General features: G+C 42.1%; 1 protein-coding gene across 1 annotated transcript in view; it reads left to right on the forward strand.

Moving 5' to 3' along the window:
• ERP44 (endoplasmic reticulum protein 44) overlaps positions 1-21,539 on the forward strand; it is a 118,839-nt gene that overhangs the window by 70,828 nt on the left and 26,472 nt on the right. Inside the window, exons 5-6 of the mRNA XM_054018855.1 lie at positions 5,261-5,445; positions 5,991-6,106. Coding sequence (XP_053874830.1) covers positions 5,261-5,445; positions 5,991-6,106 — 301 coding nt within the window. The remainder of the gene's footprint in view (positions 1-5,260; positions 5,446-5,990; positions 6,107-21,539) is intronic.

Below are 21,539 nucleotides of genomic sequence, written 5' to 3' on the forward strand. Positions count from 1 at the left end.
TTACAATTTTAAGAGGATATGGCATTCTCAATGTAATAGGTGGTATCAAACTGTTCGGGAGCCAAGAAATAAATAATAGTTCAATTGTTAACTGTTCAGTGTTTTCCAACCTCTAACTCTACAGAAGATCGCCCTAAGGCATACCAGGGTTCTGTTCCTTGTGAAAGGAAGACTGAGGCATAGTGAGAATCACTAGTTCCACATATCTCTTCAGGGATGAGGCTTCTTCACGCTCAGGGTTGATCCAAGGTTTTGGAATGAACTCCCACAAAAACGAAGGACAGCAGGAAATAAGGACAGTCACAAACCTCCCCTCCTTTTGCTCCAAGTGCAATGTGCATTTCTTCAGTCATGCCTTCTGTAACTTAAACACACAGCAACATGTACATTTAAAAAGAAAACACGAAACAGTGCCAAAATAAAAGACTATATACACAGTTATCCCCTTGGGGAAAGGAAGGCAGAGAACAAACCACACACATTAGATGTTTATCATCACTTAATGCACTATTGGAAGGCACTCTTAAGTGTTGGTGATTCCAATGGCTATTCTCCAGCATATGATGGCATATATGTGCCAGCAATGCCCCTCTGCTATGTACATTGGCCAAACTGGACAGTCACTACGCAAGAGGATAAATGGACACAAGTCCGATATCAGGAATGGCAATATACAAAAACCTGTAGGAGAACACTTCAACCTCCCTGGCCACACAATAGCAGATGTAAAGGTAGCCATCTTACAGCAAAAAAACTTCAGGACCAGACTCCAAAGAGAAACTGCTGAGCTCCAGTTCATTTGCAAATTTGACACCATCCGATCAGGATTAAACAAAGACTGTGAATGGCTATCCAACTACAGAAGCAGTTTCTCCTCCCTTGGTGTTCACACCTCAACTGCTAGCAGAGCACCTCACCCTCCCTGATTGAGCTAACCTCGTTATCTCCATACTGATTTATACCTACCTCTAGAAATTTCCATTACTTGCATCTGAAGAAGTGAGGTTCTTACCCACGAAAGCTTATGCTCCCAATACTTCTGTTAGTCTTAAAGGTGCCACAGGACCCTCTGTAGCAGAAGACTGTTTTTAACTTGGTTGATTTTATGAAAGCATTTGATAGTGGCGTCAGAGAAGCCTTCTGGAAGATTGTGGGACACTATGAAATTCTAGCAAAGATTGTTAATTTGATAAAAGCTTTTATGATTAGCCTGCATTCTGCATCAGGACAGAGGATGGAAACACAAAATGGTTTAAAATAATGCAAGGTTGTGTCCCATCCCCACTTCTTTTTTGTGGTGTTATAGATTTTGTGATAAGAGTGACAGCTGTTGTCAAGGCCACTGGTATTGGTTGGGCAAGTGATAAGCTGCAAGATATAGATTTTACAGATGGTATAGTCGAACTGGATACCAACTTGGATAGAATGAAAAGACTCTTTATGAGCGTAAAAGCAGATCTGAGGATCACTGCTCACTGAACCCTGGGGTGTCTGAGCCCACTCTGTATCCTTGCCCCTCCTCATGTGAGGCTGGTTGGGGGGGGGTTGCCTTTTTGGAGGTGCCTGAGCCCCACTCCCTACATTCTCATGTGATCCAGAATCTGCGGAAGCCCTGCCCCTCTGGTTGGGGAGCTTAGAAAAGACATGCTTTGAGCATGCACACTTCCGAGACTAGGGTGAGGATTGGAACTGAGAAGGGGTATACTTGACAGATATCAAAAACTCTCCACCACTGGGGAGAGAACTGGGGAACACCACTGACATGAATAGAGCTGTTCACACTGTCACAGAGCCATTGCTTCAGGCTGTATTTATCTCCATCAGGTATTCTTTCAGCTGATAGAGCACCCAGGGGAAAAAAACAGCATTTCATGACATTCATAGATTCTAGCAACTTTGGAGTTTGAAACCCACCCTGGGCAGAAATCTGAGAAGAAACTGTAAACATTTTGGGAAAAATTTGCTTCTATCAAGTTGTGACATGGTGGTGTGTGTGTGTGTGTGTGTGTGTGTGTGTGTGTGTGTGTGTGTGTGTGTGTGTGTGTTTAAGAAACTTAATCTGAGTACAGCAGAATATTCAGAAGGTGCTGAAACTATTTTTTAAAAGAAAATTAATTACAGATGTGACTGCTTATTGGAAGAGGATGGGTGATTAGGGGTGCAAGACTAAGTGGTACTGAGTGACGAGGGGTATCACAGTTCAGGGCAACTGAACCTGTATTCCCCCCGCTGTAGCCCCTTGAGGACACCCTATCTAGTTTCCCGCTCCTCAGCTATCACCTTTCCTGGGCAAAGACTTGCATCTCTCTCTCTCCTGAAGGGTTTTTTCCCCTAGGGCTTCATGGCCTATACTATGCTATCCCTAGCCAGACTATCTAAATAAGCCAATGTCTGCACTTTGCTTTCTCTTCAAAGGCTATGAACAGCAGAAAATGATAGCAGATAAGTTACCACACGGCTCTTCCTAAGCAGGTACATTTATTTTGAGATGAAAGCATTACCGAGAAAACGTATTCAAAACAATAAAATATCCTACACACCTGCTAATAATCTTACGAGAGATCTCTTCTCCCCCCCTCCCCCCCACAACTCCAGTAACGGCTCTGGTAAAAGTCAGTCCTTCAGACCCCACAATGGGATTTTTCTGTGGTTACAAGTTTGTCAGCCGTAGTTCAGAACATGCACAACCATGAATAGTTCAGTCTTTCCTTTACACAGCTTGGGCCTTTGATCTTCAGGTTCTGGGAACAGGTAATCAGCAGACAGTGGTCCTTTCCTCAGGGTGTAGCTTCAAAAGGCTGAGTTTTTTTGCATAACCAGAGGTGGGAAATTTGTATTCAATTCCCGCTAGTGATTGACAAGGCAAACACTTGATACTGTTTGCCCCAAAAGTCCATTCTTGTCTGGCCAATTTGGTATAGTCCTTTAAAGTTAATGAGATTTCCCAGGGTTAACATCCCATCTCCCCTCTAGAGAAGTTGCATACAACCCTGGACTGCAATAATACATAACCTTTATATTTAATACAATGGACTCCAAAGATGCTTAGTTATATACGTTTTATTTTTTTCAAGGATATTTCAGGTAATTGCCACATCTGTGACAAACGGTTTGGATCTGCAGTGAGGGATGAAGGTATTATGCAGAGGGGGAAAAATGGGAAAAGGTAGTAGAAGAAGGAAGAGGGGCTAGGGGGCTCTGGTAAAGGGGTGTGGGTAGATATTAGGGGGAGGGAAGAAACAGGAGGAGTTGGTGAACTGAGGGATAGCACAGGAAGTTGAGGAGGGGCACCTGTCAGCCCTGAATTCTCCTCTTCTGTGTGTGGTTTGGGATCCGGGAGACTCTGTTTCTCTTAGGGTTTCTGAGCCCCTCTCCTTCCCCCTTCATGTGAGCTGGGGTCTGGGATTGAGGGAATGAAGGTAACACAAATGTAAACATTTGAAATCCAGGAAAAAAAACAGTTAAGATACATCACCTCAATTTTCCATCTGTAAAATGGGCCTAATGTAAAATTCTTTAAGATCTTCTGAGGAAAAGCATTATATAAAAGCTATGTCTTTTGATTATTACCTAGTTACAGTAGCATTTTGATTGTAAACCTAGATGAGAACTACAACTGTCCAAATGACCAGTAACTCTTACCAATAAACATTTCTCTTTCTGTTTAAAAAACTAGGACATTAAATGGCAAAAAGCTTTAACTCAGAGTTAAGGTTACCTGGTGGTAACTTGTGCCATTCCAGAATGTTGAGTTCAGCAAAACTCAAACTTCTGAAAACCAGGAAAGACAGAGATAAGGTAAACAGCCACATAACCTTAATTCTCTGCCCTTTTTGAGTGATACACAACACGCCCATAACACACACATTCCCACTCTGCCTTTTCTCTCTAATGGACTAGTGCTACCTATACTAGCCCTACGCTCAAGCACTGAGCATACTCCCCCAACAAAATAGCACATCTGTAAAATTTAGCAGCCATTTCATGTCCTTTTACAACCCTTTCACACTTGCACACAGGATACCGTGTATACCTATACTTCCTCCTGCCTATCATTAAATCCACAGATTGCTCTCCTATCTCCCCTCGCTACTGGTAGTACCCATGGTAAGCAGACCCTAGTGCTGTGCTACTAACGCAACCTACACAATTTTGTATTGAATTGTTGCAGACCGGAACCTCCAGATACACATGTATCTCTCTGCTTTGATAACATACATGGGAGGGGGGACTCAGATCCAGATCTCCTCATATCACAATTGCAGCTCTTTCAAGCTACTTCAACTTATTCCTCCACCATTCAATACAACTGCATCTTACTCAGTGAATGCAGCTGGAGTACATGCAGGTAATTCCCGGTGGCCGTTGCCAGCTCCGTGGGAAAGAGTTATGGTTATGTATTTCCTGGTTTTCAGAAGTTTGAGTTTTGCGGAACCTGACGTTGTAGAAGGGCGCAAGCTATCGCTGGACAACCTTAACTCTGAGTTAAAGATTTTTGTCATTTAATAGTAAGTAAATAAGTGATGAGACTGTTGCAGCATATTTTTGTCATACTTGGCAGATAGAAAATTTTTTATTTATTTTCTAAATGTATTTGTATATAGCTTCAAATGCTGTAACCTTCTACAAGTACACAAATTAATACCATCTCCATGTGGTGCCCACCGCACTATGTACTTTCTAATACCATTGTATGAAGATTTATGAAAACATGACATTTTAGTGTGTATTGGGTTAGTGTATATCCTTGGCTCTAGCTATGAGGAAGCTTTAGTCATTGCATTATTTAGGTCTTGATCTTGTTTACATCTTATTGAACTTGCTTCTCACAGGGATTAGACTCCGTTACTTGGCAAGTTTTTAAATTTTATTTGTTTATTATTGTTTGTTATGCCCTGTTTTAATATTAATTCAATTTTCTTTTAAAAAGCCCTCCACGATGTTCACATGAAGGGTGCTAAATAAGTGTAAGTGACTGATTGAATCTAGTTTTAGAATTATGCCAGATTTTGGTCATTATGATTTCGTATGATCATCAACATATGCAAGAAATTGCATTTCTTGAATATAAATACCATAGCTACTCTCCATTTCTCTTTTCTGCAGTGCTTTTCATTTTGCTCTTGTTTAAGATGGGGGAAGCAGGACTGTTCGTCCAACACCCCTGTCTTTGTTAGTGTTTGTGCGTGTGCATAAGGATTAATAAACAGTACATTTCCATATCTATAGCATTATTTTTTTCTGTTAATTTCTTTATTAGCGGACATAGCTCAAAGATACAGGATAAGCAAATATCCAACCCTAAAACTGTTCCGGAATGGGATGATGATGAAGAGAGAGTATAGGGGTCAGAGGTCGGTGACAGCAATAGCAGATTATATCAGGCAACAGAAAAGCAATCCTATTCGAGAAGTTAATGACTTGGAAGAAATTAAGTCTCTTGACGTAAGTCTCTTGATTGGTGTTCTATGAAATATGTGGATTTTAGCGTTTTGTATTTTGAGACAACGTGAATCATGTGTTTAATTTGGAGTATGTATATATTTCTTGATTTTTACCATTCAAAAGAATTATTTTATTGGCTTTCATATTCGCAGTGAAAAACAGATGATTATTTCTAGTATTTCAAATTATTGGAATTAACTTTTACTTTTTTTAATTGCATGGATTTTGTTAAAATTTTATCTACCTCACTGGAATTTTTTTCATTTATGTGTCAATTTGAAAACAAGAAAAGAAGCATTTTACATTCCTTCACTGAAAGAGTATTTAGTAACATTTCTAGTCTAGATTTTTAAAACCTGCATTTTTGTATGGTCACACCTCATTTGGAGACAGATGGACAACAGCTGTTGCCCATGTCTCTGATTGTGGGATAAATGAAAAGTATTTCTGGGTTTAACATGTTTTTTGGGGAATAATAATAATAGCCTTTGGTGAGTGAAATTTAAAAAAAAAAAAAAGTCCTAAGTACATACTTTGTTTTACAGCGCAGTAAAAGAAATATCATTGGATATTTCGAGCAAAAGGACGCCAACAACTATAAAACTTTTGAAAGAGTAGCAAATATTTTGCACGATGATTGTGTCTTCCTTTCTGCATTTGGGTAAGTTTTTACATGTATCGGCTGTGTGACTGATACTGAAGTCTTTACACTAACAAATTACAGTGAGTCCTGCTTAATAGAAAGATTTTTTGGTAAAGAACTAAAAGATGATTGGATTGGAGTCTAAAAGCAAATCCTTGTACTGAGATCAACCTAGAAGACTAAACAAAAACCTCATCTATCCAGATAGTTCTTTGTATCTTTAGTTTTTGTAGTGAAATCTTGTTTTGTTGGCATTATGCCTCCTCTACTGTTCCTGCAATAGTTAGTTTGGCATTTTTCTCTGCACAGAAAGTAATAGGGAGTCCATTAGCAATATCAGAAATGTAAATTTTAAAAATGCTGATGTGTAGAATGTTTTGTAGCAATCTGAATAATTTTTGTAACTTTCACATTCATTTAAACAATACTTTGTAAGGCTTTCTCATAAATACTCTTTGTTTTCTTAAAATTCCATTGCTCTTCATAATAATTGCTGTTTGAGAGTAAGAGAGTTCAGTAGCTAGTTACATCTGTGCTAATTAAAACATAGCTGCTTAAAATCTTTTCACCTGTAAATTCCACCATTAGCTGCAAAATTCCAAAATCCCAGGCTTCGGGGACCATCAGACATAAAATTCTCCAGTGGCCTTGAAATTCTTTATCCATCTTAATACGCTTGTTTGCAGCTACAAATGAAAATACACAAGGTGCAGGCCAAAATCTTTCATATAGTCATATTGTTGAATTTTTACCTATGAAATAAGAACAGGAGTACTTGTGGCACCTTAGAGACTAACAAATTTATTAGACCATAAGCTTTCGTGGACTACAGCCCACTTCTTCGGATGCATATAGAAACAGTAACATCCGAAGAAGTGGGCTGTAGTCCACGAAAGCTTATGCTCTAATAAATTTGTTAGTCTCTAAGGTGCCACAAGTACTCCTGTTCTTCTTTTTGCGGATACAGACTAACACGGCTGCTACTCTGAAACCTACCTATGAAATAGTAACACATGTCTTCCCCCAACCCCAGGTCAGTATAAAATGAAGACAACCTAACTTCACAATTGCAGGACTTTCTATAATTATTTTTTTAATATATTGTGGTAGCACCTAGATGCCCCGATTGGGGACCCCATTGTCAAGTGACACACACACACACACACACGTTGCACTAGAAAATACTGCAACCCTCTACCTTTAGTCCCCACACTGGGCTGGGCTTCAGCCCTGCTCGGAGCATCTGGCTCCGGACTTCAGCCCCCTGCAGTCGTCAGAGCTCCCAGTTGGGCTTTCTGCCCTGGCGACCCCATCAAAATGGAGTTGCAACCCACATTTTGAGAACCACTGATTTATATGAAATGGTCCCTACCCTGAGGAGCTTAGTATAAAATCAGACCATTTTTATGGCTCGCCCACCTTAAAAAAAATGCATCAAATTCTGTTTTGTTTGGCAATGTTATATTATGTGATCTATAGCACCAATGCTAGACATTCCTCCACTTATTCATGCCTTAAACTACTGCCATATTTTGCATCAGATGTGGTTGCATGTTGTTAGTGAATGAAGATTCCATTGTACAGAAGTTTCTTAAAATGCCTAGGAATGATTTGGGGTGCCAATGAATCACCATAACACCCATTCCTACCTCAGCCCAAGTGCAGCATTTGTTTTTGAGGGGTGAGGGTTCTCTTTGTTGAGGTGCTGCCTTTGGCCAGAATCTCATGTTATTTCTAACAACAATGTGCAATCCTGAATAAAGGCCTTGTCTGCACTACACAGTTTTGTCAACAAAAGTCAGCTTTCATTGACAAAACAGTGGAGGTATACACACTACAATCCTGGTTTAACTCTCCTGCTACTCCGACAAAATAAAACCACTTCAACGAGAGGCATAGAGCTTTTTGTGACAAAGTTAGATCAGCGCAGTGTCAGCGTACTCACTGTGCTTGCTTATGTCATCCTAACTGACCTCCAGGAGGTGTCTCACAATGCCCATCATGACCGCTCTGGTCAGCAGTTTGAACTCTGCTGCCCTGAAGGTACACAGGTATGTGCCCCTCCCACATTTAAAGGCCTGGGAATTTTTGAAATTCCTCTTCCTGTTTTCTTGGCATGGACAGTTCACACAGCATCTTCGCAGCTGACCATGCCAGCTTTCCTCAGTAGACACACTCCCGAGTGGAGCACACTAGAGCTGTTGGCCCTGCTGGGTCTGTGGAAAGAGGAAGCTGTGCAGTTGCAGCTTCGTGCCAGCTGTAGGAACTTTGATACCTACAGGCAGATTGCTAGTGAGCTGCACAAGAGGGACATGCAGCAGTGCTGTGCTAAGATCAAGAAGCTGAGGCAGGCATACCAGAAGGCCAGGGAGGCCAACCATTGTTCTGGTGTAGTGCTGAAGACATACTACTTTTAGAAGGAGCTGCATGCTATCCTCAGTGGCGACCACACCTCCACCACCACGAGCCCCATGAATACTTTGGGGAACTGGAGGCAGCGACCAGTCAGGTCAACCCCAGGGACGAAGTGATAGACAAAGAACCTGAGTTGGAGAAGGATGTGGAATACACCACAGTGTCATCTGGTGGCGTGGCGAGTCAGGACCTCTTTTCCACTCCAGAGGGGTCTAGACAGTCCCAGCACTCCAGCTCTGGCATGCCTGAAGAAGGGGAGGCAAGCTCTGGTAAGCACGCATTGTGGTTTGATACTGCATGGTGAGAGGAGATTGAGCTCTCATGTACTTTATGTGGGAGGCATAAGGAACAGAAATTAACAAATGAGCCTATGCAGCTGTGCAGTGGGGGGCCTGGCGGAAAAGTTTGGTAATGTACACCAGGATGTCCTGCGAATTCTCCATAGAGATCTCTAGAAAACTTTCCTATAGGTATTCTGCAATCCTCTGACGAAGGTTCCTTGGCAGAGTTGCCTTGTTGCTGCGAACTGGAAATTATTTCAGCAGGGACTAGAGTGGCACACGGGTGAGCAGCATATGAACCCGGTCTGAAGCCGCACACATGCAGGAGATGCACCCTTTGCATCCTGGGTTACCCTCAGGAGTGAGATATCAGGTTCAATTACCCCTGCCTGTGGCAAAAGGTGCCAATATTCAGAATACCCTCCCTAAGCGTGTATAGTGACCCTCTTCACAAATCACCCAGACCCTTTGTCCCTTCTTGCCCACTCCCGCTCCAAAACCCACTACCCTCCACCCCTCAGCTGACCTCACCATTTTTTGGACTCTTGCCGAACTGTGTGCTAGCAAAGGGACAGTGAGAAATAAGCATATGTAACTTTTATGATTCATGGCTGTAAGTGAACTCACAATACTGTCTCTTTCATTGTTTCTTTGGCTTCTGCAGATGTGCCCTTGAGGACCCACTCCTCCGCACCAGTGGAGTGCCTCTGTCAGATAAGTAGGGCCTACCAAATTCACAGTCCATTTTGGTCAATTTCATGGTCATAGGATTTTAAAAATCGTGAATTTCATGATATCAGCTATTTAAATCTGATATTTCATGGTGTTGTAATTGTAGGAGTCCTGATCCAAAAAGGAGTTGTGGGGGTTGCAAGGTTATTGTAGGGGGGGGGTTACATCTGTACTGCTGCTGGCAGCGGTGCTGCCTTTAGAGCTGGGCAGCTGGAGAGTGGCAGCTGCTAGCCAAGAGCCCAGCTCTGAATGCAGAGCTGCCTCCAACAGCAGAGCAGAATTAAGGATGGCATGGTATGGTATTGCCACCCCTACTTTTCGCTGCTCCATGCAGAGCTGGGCCCTCAGTCAGCAGCCACCACGCTCCAGCCGCCCAGCTCTGAAAGCAGTGCAGAAGTAAGGGTGGGAATACTGAGACCCCCCTTAAATAAACTTCTGGGCCACCCCTGCAACTCCCTTTTGGGTCAGGACCCCCAATTTGAGAAACCCTGGTCTCCCCCATGAAATCTGTATAGTATAGGGTAAAAGCACAGAAGACCAGATTTCATGGAGGGAGGTCAGATTTCACAGTCTGTGATGTGTTTTTCATGGCTGTGAATTTGGTAGGGCCATACAGATAAAGAGGCAAACCAGGAGGAGTAAGGATATTTTTTGTGAAGTGCTGTAGTCAACAGACGTATCACATAGCGAAACAAGAGGGTGGAGGGAGTCAATTAATGAAAGACTCAGGCAGGATAGCCTGGAAGGGACATAGTGGCAGGAGCATATGATAAAGCTACTGGAGGGCCAGACAGAGATGCTCAAGTCCCTCATTGCACTGCAGTTTGAGCACATCTGTGCACAACTCCCCCTTCAGCCAATACAGAACTCCATTCCCTGCCCTCCCCAAACTCCCACACCACATTCCTTACATGTTTACTCCTGGGGGAATTCTGCGCCAAAAAAATAATAATTCTGCACATAGTATTTTAAAATTCTGCATATTTTATTTGTCAAAATAATGCAATATAATCACACCAGTTTCAATTAGTTTTGTAATTCATTTCAAAGTACCTGTCAGCAAGTATGTCTGTAACAATAAAGACAACAAAAAGATTCAGGAAATGTTTTTTGACAAATAGATTCCTTACTAGGCATATTAATACAGAACTCTGAGTAATAATTCATTTAAACTACAATATAGAACCATATTTCCCGCACCCCTCAGAAGCAGTGCAAAGGCTTGGGGGAGTCAGGACTAACGGAGCAGCTGAGAGAGAGGGAAGTAATTGCTGGGGAGGAGCCTGGGTATGAACTTGAAGGGTTGTTGGGTATTGGTGGGAAAAGTATGGAACAGGGTTTTTTTTGGGGGGGGGGAGAGGGAGGGAAGGGATTGTTAGGGAGCATCCCCCATGCAGACACTGGCTGACCTCTAGCTTCCCTCACTCAGCCAAGCACATCTGCCCCTGTTCCCATGTGTCCTTGTTTCCCCATGTGTCCTTGCACCCCCTGTCCCCATCTGTCTCTGTGACCCCACTCAACCCATATGCCCTCACCCTCTGCCCCGTGGCCCTGCACCTCCACTCCCATTCAGCCCTTGCCACAGTCAGTCCTTCCCCACTAGCCCTTATAAGTCCCTGTCTGATCCTCCCCTCTGCCCCCAAGCAGTCCCAAGCTCTCTGTCTCCCTATATCCCCTGTCTCCTGATCTGGCCCAACAGGCGCTGTGAAGAAGGCAGGCTCTTTCTCTTCACTGTTGTAACTGGGGCCGGCCAGGTGTGCTGCTGTGCTCTAGCGCCACAGTGCCCTCTGGTGGGCAAAAGGCGGAACTGCAGCAACTGTTCAGCAGAAGCTATTTTCTGCACACAAAAAAAATAAAAAAAATATGCACAGCACATGCAATATGCGCAGTGGCGCAGAATCCCCCCAGGAGTACATTTTCCTGGTTCCTAGCAGTATCCTGTGCACTCCACAATGAAAGCTGGAGATGAGCCATAACCAAGAGACTGTTCCTCATTACCATGTCCCCTGTTTGACAAATTTTTTGTGTTTTGTCCTGTTATTAAACTTTAATCTTTGAAGTAAAATGAGTCTTTATTTGTGTCATACACACATTAGTTGGTGCTAACATCAAACACAGCGGCTATAGGCAGAAATATTTGCTCAGTACAATTACTGCTCAGGAAGCAAGCCCTATAGGGGTCAGTTAAAGACACGTTACTGGGAATCAGTGTCAAAATGCTCCTTCAAAGCTTCCTTATTTCGAATAGCCCCCTGCTATGCCCCTCTAATTGCCCTGGTATCGGGCTGCTCAAAATCAGCAGCTAACTGATCTACTTCAGCACTCCACCCCGGGGAAACTTTTCCTCCTTTGCTTCACAAATATGCAGAGTACAGCAGGTCACAGTGCCCATTGGAATATTTTCCTCACTGAGGTCTAACCTTCCAAAAAGGCAGCACCAGCAATCTTTTAAACAGCCAAAGGCACATTCAGCAGTCATTCAGCACCTGCCGAGCCTGTTGTTGAAGCACTCCTTCCTGCTGTCTAGGTTCCCGGTGTAAGGCTTCATGAGCCATGGGAGCCAGGGATTGGCAGGGTCTCCCAGGATCACTAGGGTCATTTCCACATCCCGTATTGGAATCTTCTGGTCTGGAAAGACAGTCCCAGTGTGCAGCTTTCTATACAGTCCAGTGTTCCTAAAAATGTGCACATCATGTACCTTCCCTGACCACCCTGCACTGATGTCAGTGAAAAGGCCCTGGTGATTCACCAGCTCCTGCAAGACCATGGAGAAGTAGCCCTTTCGGTTAATGTACTCTGTCGCAAGACGTCCTGTGTTCAAAATTGGGATATGTGTTCCATCTATCGCCTCGCCACAGTTAGGGAATCCCATTGCCTCAAAGCCATCAACAATTTCCTGCACATTGTCAAGAGTCATAGTCCTTCGTAGCAGGAGATGATTAATAGCCCCGCACACTTGCATCACTGGACTTTCCATGGGGAACTTTCCAACTCCAAACTGATTCGCAACTGACCGGTAGCAGTCTGGATTTGACGGCTTCCACACAGCGATCGCCATTCGCTTTTCCACAGTGAGGTCAGCTCTCATTCTGGAGTCCTTGCATCGCAGTGGTAAGGTGAGCCAGCACACAGTTCCAGGACAGTGGATTTGCACATGTGAAAGTTCTACAGCCACTGCTCATCATCCCATACATACATCATGATGCAATCTCACCACTTAGTGCTTGTTTCCCAAGCCCAGTACTGATGGTCCACTGTGTGCAGCTGCTCTGTGAATGCCAGCTGCATTCTTGAATTATTTCTTTCCATGGCACACAGCAGGGCAGGCACCACCGATTTCACTTTAAATGCCAGTTTAGTTTACTGGTTAAAGAATAAGACAAAGGGTATGGCTACACAGCAGTCATTTGGGGTGTGGGGGGGCAGTTGTTGTAGCACATATAGATGTATCCAAGCTAGCTTTAACCTACAACAGTAACAATGCAGCTGCAGCAGCATTAGTTAATTTAATATTGGTAAAGTGCATTTGAATCTTCCAATAGAAAACACTATAGAAGTTGACAGTTATCTATATTTTATTAAATAATAATGTATTAACAGCAATATTTCAACTATAATAGTAATTCAGTGGGGAGAGAAATAAAATGGGCAGTGGCTAATGTTTTTTAATTGTAGAGGTAATAAAATACTACTATAGGTCCTGCTTTTGCAATGTTTAGTGTGCTGGCACATGACTGTTTAAAGTGACTGGACCTCTTGCAAATTTGTCTATCTGCTTAAGTTGCAGGATCAGGACCTTAGTTAGTATAATGTTTTTCACACAAACGGAATGCCAAAATACTTTTGAGTTAAATAATAATGAGGACTGGCAGAGAAATTAAGAGATATAGGGAGGGTAGAAAAATGTTTCTTCCAGTTGAACAAGCTCCGTACACAGCTAAGGTCTCTTAAACATGCACAAGAAACCAATAAAACAAGCAAGTAAACAAAATCAGCACCATACAAGTGGTCCTCACTTTTTCCTAGTTTATTTTCCGATGAGTTAGAGCTTAACAAAAGAGGTGTAGTTCTATTAAAAGGATATGGCTGTGAAAGTAGAGAAGATCAAGGAGGAGAATAATCAAGTGTATTTCTTTTGGCAAGGCTGCGTATCTCAGGCTCTCTGCATCTGCCTCATCTTCTAAACTAGTGAACCAGCATCTGAGGCAGTAAAATCCTTCAGATGCTCTCTGACCACAACTTTCATTCTTGTTCTGAGGACCAGAAGCACTAAACTACGATTCAGAACCTTGTTTCTTTATAGTGTCTTTCCATTCTTCCAAATCTCTCAAATGCTCCTTCAAAAGCCTGTAGAAGTATAAAAATGATATTAAGGATTCCTCTGTCCCACCACTTCAGGAACAGTAGGCAATAATAATGACCTGAAATTCTTACTGAAAATATTTATTTAGATATTGTAAAACATCCAAGAACTAGTCAAGAAAAGTGTTGGTGCCTTGGATTTTCAACTGTCACTACTTCTAATCTATCTATTACTAGATTCTGACAATGTGTATTTAAATAACCCACATTTTCCTGGAAATTGCCTCTGAGGATATTCCAAAACAGTCTTCTCTGTTTGCTCTAAATATCACCAAGTTTTGAAGGCTAACCTCTCCTTTTCTCACTTGGAGAGGCCAAGGTTCTGCATATTTGATTAGAAGAGAATAAATCAAACTATGCTATTCTTCTCTATTGAAGAATCCAAGAATTGTCTAATATTTTGTCTGTGTTAGGTAAATTTTATTGTGTGTGCTAAAATTTATTCTGTCTGCTAGATTTCTAAATTCTGCGAGCTTCCAGCTGATAGCCATGCTCATTTCTTCAGTCGAATTCAAACTGTTCTTGAACGGTCTGTTACTCATTAATTATAGTGACTGTGATCTACATGCTTTTAGAACACCAGTTCTTGGGTTCCTTGATTTATTTGAAATAATGTCAAAGGGACCATCTTATTTTGGACCTCAAGTGGTTAAGCCACTTAGTTGCCAAGTATATCAAAACAGAGTCAATCCCAGTTTTTCCTAGCCTCAATCCCAGAGAATCTCTCTATAAACTTGTAAAATCCTATCTCTACATTCCCATCTCCCCAGCCCAACTGTTATCAACATCATCCCCACCATCACTTCCTTCAGAGACTTAATTTCCATTTCTGTACTCTCCCTGATAGCCTGTCTTCCGCTTCGTTTTTTCACAAAGCATAGTTGCAGCCCAATTCTGGAACCAAGGAATGTCCATATTTGTATAACTGATTAGTCTAAGGAAAAGCCTCTCAGATGGCCATCTCCCACATCCTAATGCTGCTCAGCTTTCTGAAGTTAGTTGTACAATTCAGCAGGATTCTCTGAACCTGACAGAGCATAGTCCATGTGGCATTCCACTTCAGACTGACACGGGCAGAGCTTTCCTGCCTTGAGTAGGCAACCATACTGAAGCAAAGGATACGGAGTTTTGTCATCTGCAGTTCTGCTTGTTTTGCTGAAATCTGTAGCTGATGGCCTGAGATAATCCTCTGGGCTCTTTTCCACTTTCATAACCTGCTTCAAGGTAGAGCCTATGAGGCACTGAACCTGGAGAGTGATACATTTTTCACAACTGTTATGGTGACTTCAGGTTCCAAACTTGTTGGAAGGATTTTTTTCTCTAGGCTCCCCTGTTGGAAACTTACACAGACAAGTGTTTCTAGTTTGGAGTATATAGAACGAAATGGTTCAAGTGAAAATGGTTCTAGTTAGATCCAAAATCCACCTATAAACTCTAAAGATTATAAAGTACCCCCTAATCCTTAATAGGGTTCTCCCAGTCTGAGTCTGGACAGACAGCTCAACAGTTGTAAGGTTATATGAACCATCATGTCCAGATTTCTCTTGCAAAAAGCTTTTCATTTTGCAGGAAAAGCAGACCACCTCACAAACCACCCTCAAGACAATGCTGCTTTTGCCTTGCCAAAGCAGTGCTGTCTTTGAGTTATTTAGGTAAAGGAAGTTGAAACAAAGCCACAATTTTACTTGTTATGGTACATGGAGAGGATTGGCAGGATGGGCACAATTTCAAAGAATTATAAAGAAAATCAGAGTTGAAATATCACCAGTGTAAAAGTTAGTGGTCACTGCTTAGGAACAAGATGGATAAGAAAGAAGAGCGTTGTAGACTGAACCATATAGGAGAGGTCTTTGCAAAGAGGATGAACAAACACCAGAGACTAAGTCTATGTTGGTTAATAGGAGTGAAACTACAGTGGGGGAGAGAGTCTGTAGCTGCAGAGGTAGATTGGTAGGGTGCTATGGTCCACAGTGTGGAAAGTTGCACAGAACCCAGATGGAATCAGAAGAAGCTATCAGGAGGAGGAGGGAAATCACTTTTTAGTACTAGAAATATATTGATATAGGGAATTCAAGGAAAACCCCTAGTGATTTTGGAAGTGGAAGAATTGATTTAACAGTTTGAGGAATGTTTTAGAAACTATATGTATGTGGTCCATGCTTCTGATTTGTGTTTTAATCATCGGTAGGAAAGAGAGAAAAAGAATCTACCTGCATGATAGATGATGAATAATAGGAGTGGGAAGTTACAAGCTAGTGCACTGTAGATTCACACCCTAGCTTGCCATGCACTAACATCCTGTGTAGACAAGCCCTTAATCATTTCCCCCCTCAAGCAGGTTTAATTTGCATAGCGTCTTTTATATCCAGTCAGTTATCCAGTCATCCATAGTGTTCCAGATAAAACAAAGAATAGACAGGACACTTGAATTTGAGGCACTAAAATAGAACAAGACCTTGTAGACCGCCTTTATCCACCCAAAAAAAAGAAAAGAAAAAAGAAAGAGAAAAATCATGGCACAAAATGAAACTTGTTTTCATTTTTCTTTGTTGATCACTTTGTAAAAGGGGTGTCTTTTACCGTTAGAGCTGCTGCTTTTTTTTTTAATTTTTTTTTTATGTAATGCACCCCACTGCTGTTTGATTTTAATTGTGCTGAACTCAGTAGTGGTGGTTATATACAGATGACCAGTGATTGAAGTGGAAGGAGACAGAAGAGGGCCTTGACAAAAGAAATGGGTCCCACAACAGATTGTACTCCAGAACTTTGTTTTTCTTGTCTATAGGTGTAGGACCTGATAGCTCAGTGGTTTGAGCATTGGCCTGCTAAACCCAGGACTGTGAGTTCAGTCCTTGAGGGGGCCATTTGGGGATTTAGTTGGGGATTGGTCCTGCTTTGAGCAGGGGATTGGACTAGATAACCTTCTGAGGTCCCTTCCAACTCTGATATTCTACGAAGTTGATAGTAGCTGAGATACTCCTATTTCCACACCTACTTTTGAGTCTGATACAGTGAAAGACAATTTTGTACATGGGAAGTTGCCTCAGTGTAGTTCCTTTATTAAGGGGGAGAGGGGTTCTGTCACATTGTGGTTGTATCTTTTGTTTTTTGAGTTATATATGCCCAAAGGAAAATGGGAAAGATAAGGAGGTAGGCAAATACGTTAGAAAACTCCTTTTATTAATATGCATATAATTATGCATTGCTGGAGAGTTGTCTTTCGTACCTGGAGTACAATAAAAGTAATTAAATAGATATCTCATGGTCAAAATGACAACTAAGGTAGGAAGATAGAAACAGATGCAAGTATTTGAACGGCGTAAACACAAGAAGCAAGAGGGAGGGTGATTAGATTAAATGAAACAAAGAAAAATGTGGCTGTTAGAGATTATCCTTTGGAGAACATTTGGAGATTTGTGTCTTATCAAATCACAACTGCAAAAATGGAACTACATGGGATCCATTGGCTTTTCTTAGGTCAGCTATAAGTAAATTTTATATAACTAATGGTGAGAAACTACTGTCTCAACACTGATTGATAGAAACGAGATGTAAGAGAGCAACTTATTGGGAAAGATGGAATAGAGTTAACTTGTGTTTATCAGTGCTTGACTTGCTTTTTATTGGAAAAACTAAACTCTGTATTACATAGTAACAGGAAAAGAAACATTAAGATATTTGGTTTTGCTCCCTGTGGAATATACAGATGAAATTAATAAACCATAAACACTAGATTCTTTCTTTTAATTATTAATGAAGAATTTAGACATTAAGGCTCTACCTTCTGATATGAATTATGCTTTAATAATTAGGGGCCTGATCTAATGCCCATTGAAGTGGATGAAAGAACTTTGGATAAGGTTCTTGAGTTAGTATTTGTTACAGTTTTGTTAAATGATTTTTTTTTTTACACTACCTGCCTTCGTACCATATTAGTCTCATAGCTGTCTCAGTGACTTACAGCAGGGATACATTAACTCTTCATATGCAAACTAGGAATTTCCAGGATGTCCTATGGCAGTTGGGCTAAAGGAGGCCAAAATCTATAGGAAAGGATAGAAAGTTACTTTGAAGGCAAAAATAAAATTGGGAAGGGAGGTGAGAATATCCTTCCTTTCTGCCTCTTCTCCCCCCACCCCTCAGCTTTCCCATTTCTGGTGTGTCAACTCTGGTGTTCATTAGATAGTGGAGCTAAACAGGTGACAACAGACACAAAAACAGTTATTCTGGAGGGCCTTTCCGTATATATTGCACTCTTGATGTGCATGCACTCGAGATTGGAATCTCTTTAGCCAACAGTGTCTTTTAGGATCCTGCATGCACCTTGAGTGTCCTCATGCTCCTGTATCAAGGGCAAAAAAGGTGATACAGGCCTAACCACCACTCAGTTCCTTCTCACCACTGTGGCTGCAAGACAGAGCTCCACACTGTCTGCATCTCGATGCACTTTCACAAAGACTTTTGTGGCTATTTGTACATATTAGTGTTAAGAATAGATTAGATCGTTTTCCTATTGCCAAGTTTTGGCAGTTTTGCCTACCTTGTTCTCTTTTTTTACCTTTTGACAGGAAGATCTTCATGGTACTAGGGCTTAGGAACGCTTGATCCTAAATTGCCTGGCTTTAAGTATTGCCCCACTTGCAAGGTGGCATTAATGATGTCTTTTTGTCATGGGGGTTCAAATCTTGACACATGCTCGGTATGCAAATCCTTTTCAAAACAGACTCCAAAAGCAAGAAACACATCTTAATCTCTTTTGCTAGACTGATCCATGCCCCCTGCCTCTCATCTGGGCAGAATAGACTTCACCTTCTTTCCCTGAACTAGCTCTACTCAGTCCAGAAGTGCACCTGTGAGCTCCGGAGACCTGGGCACGGGACCAGGAGTGGAGCCAGGGGAGTGGAGGCCAGCAGCCAGACCGGGCCAGGAGCGGAGCTGGGTGGTACTCCCTCCCCGCTCTCATGGGAGCTGACCCAGCATAGCTATATCAGTCAGGAGTGTGAAAATCCACACCGCTGACTGACATAGCTACGCTGACAAAAAACCCCGTGTAGGCAGTGTGTCAATGGAAGAGGGCTTCTGTGAACACAACTAACTATATTCAAGGAGGTGGTATTCCTACCCCAGAAAACTCCTGGCATTGTGGGCTGCATATATGCTACCAGGCTAGGCCAGTATAGCCATGTTAACATAGCTAGGCCAGTATAGTCTCCATAATGTAGATATATCCAAAATCTGTTTGGACCCATGGCCTCTTGCTTACTCATCATGCAGCCTCCCAGGCTAAACCTATATTGCATGCAAGGTTAGTTAAAATAGGTGTCTGTGTCAAACAGACATTATATGCTTGGGCCTCTACGGATCCCTCCCTAGGTTCACACATTATGTAATTGGTGGAAGGTGTGCAAAAGGGAGTATTTTTCTCTCTATTTCAGAACCTCCTAACCAAGATCTTAGTGAGAGATGCATTCCTTCTGCAGTGGGAAGCACATCCAGACCATCATCGGGTCCAAAGTCTATGGACCCATGAATAGACTTAACTTCACAGTAAAGCTCAATGTGGTTCACTAAGCCTGTGTTGCACTCCTACCAGTGATCCAAGGACTGATTAAAGTATGACCAACAACACAACTACATTTATATAAAACAACAGGGGGGAGCCCAATTATCCCCTTTATATACAGAAGTGGTTGGATTATAGAACTGGTGCATTTGGCAATGTCTCCCATAACACTACATCTCTCAAGTCTGCACAGTGCCCTAGCATACCATGTGAGCAGACATTATTTTTCATAGATTCATAGATTATAGGACTGGAAGGGACCTCGAGAGGTCATCGAGTCCAGTCCCCTGCCCGCATGGCAGGACCAAATACTGTCTAGACCATCCCTGATAGACATTTATCTAACCTACTCTTAAATATCTCCAGAGACGGAGATTCCACAACCTCCCTAGGCAATTTGTTCCAGTGTTTAACCACCCTGACAGTTAGGAACTTTTTCCTAATGTCCAACCTAGACCTCCCTTGCTGCAGTTTAAACCCATTGTTTCTGGTTCTATCCTTAGAGGCTAAGGTGAACAAGTTCTCTCCCTCCTCCCTATTAGATACCTGAAAACTGCTATCATGTCCCCTCTCAGTCTTCTCTTTTCCAAACTAAACAAACCCAGTTCTTTCAGCCTTCCTTCATAGGTCATGTTCTCAAGACCTTTAATCATTCTTGTTGCTCTTCTTTGGACCCTTTCCAATTTCTCCACATCTTTTTTAAAATGCGGCACCCAGAACTGGACACAATACTCCAGCTGAGGCCTAACCAGAGCAGAGTAGAGCGGAAGAATGACTTCTCGTGTCTTGCTCACAACACACCTGTTAATGCATCCCAGAATCATGTTTGCTTTTTTTGCAACAGCATCACACTGTTGACTCATATTTAGCTTGTGGTCCACTATAACCCCTAGATCCCTTTCTGCCGTACTCCTTCCTAGACAGTCTTTTCCCATTCTGTATGTGTGAAATTGATTTTTCCTTCCTAAGTGGAGCACTTTGCATTTGTCTTTGTTAAACTTCATCCTGTTTACCTCAGCCCATTTCTCCAATTTGTCCAGATCATTTTGAATTATGACCCTGTCCTCCAAAGTAGTTGCAATCCCTCCCAGTTTGGTATCATCCCCAAACTTAATAAGCGTACTTTCTATGCCAATATCTAAGTCGTTGATGAAGATATTGAACAGAGCCGGTCCCAAAACACACCCCTGCGGAACCCCACTCGTTACGCCTTTCCAGCAGGATTGGGAACCATTAATAACAACTCTCTGAGTACGGTTATCCAGCCAGTTATGCACCCACCTTATAGTAGCCCCATCTAATTTGTATTTGCCTAGTTTATCGATAAGAATATCATGCGAGACCGTATCAAATGCCTTACTAAAGTCTAGGTATACCACATCCACTGCTTCACCCTTATCCACAAGGCTCGTTATCCTATCAAAGAAAGCTATCAGATTGGTTTGACATGATTTGTTCTTCACAAATCCATGCTGGCTGTTCCCTACCACCTTCCAAGTGTTTGCAGATGATTTCCTTAATTACTTGCTCCATTATCTTCCCTGGCACAGAAGTTAAACTAACTGGTCTGTAGTTACCTGGGTTGTTTTTATTTCCCTTTTTATAGATGGGCACTATATTTGCCCTTTTCCAGTCTTCTGGAATCTCTCCTGTCTCCCATGACTTTCCAAAGATAATAGCTAGAGGCTCAGATACCTCCTCTATTAGCTCCTTGAGTATTCTAGGATGCATTTCATCAGGCCCGGGTGACTTGCAGGCATCTAACTTTTCTAAGTGATTTTTAACTTGTTCTTTTTTTATTTTATCTGCTAAACTTACCCCCTTCCCATTAGCATTCACTATGTTAGGCATTCCTTCAGACTTCTCGGTGAAGACCGAAACAAAGAAGTCATTAAGCATCTCTGCCATTTCCAAGTTTCCTGTTACTGTTTCTCCCTCTTCACTAAGCAGTGGGCCTACCCTGTCTTTGGTCTTCCTCTTGCTTCTAATGTATTGATAAAAAGTCTTCTTGTTTCCTTTTATTCCCGTAGCTAGTTTGAGCTCATTTTGTGCCTTTGCCTTTCTAATCTTGCCCCTGCATTCCTGTGTTGTTTGCCTA

The sequence above is a fragment of the Malaclemys terrapin genome, chromosome 2 (genome assembly GCF_027887155.1).
Source record: "Malaclemys terrapin pileata isolate rMalTer1 chromosome 2, rMalTer1.hap1, whole genome shotgun sequence".
In the NCBI taxonomy this organism is placed as follows: domain Eukaryota; kingdom Metazoa; phylum Chordata; order Testudines; family Emydidae; genus Malaclemys; species Malaclemys terrapin.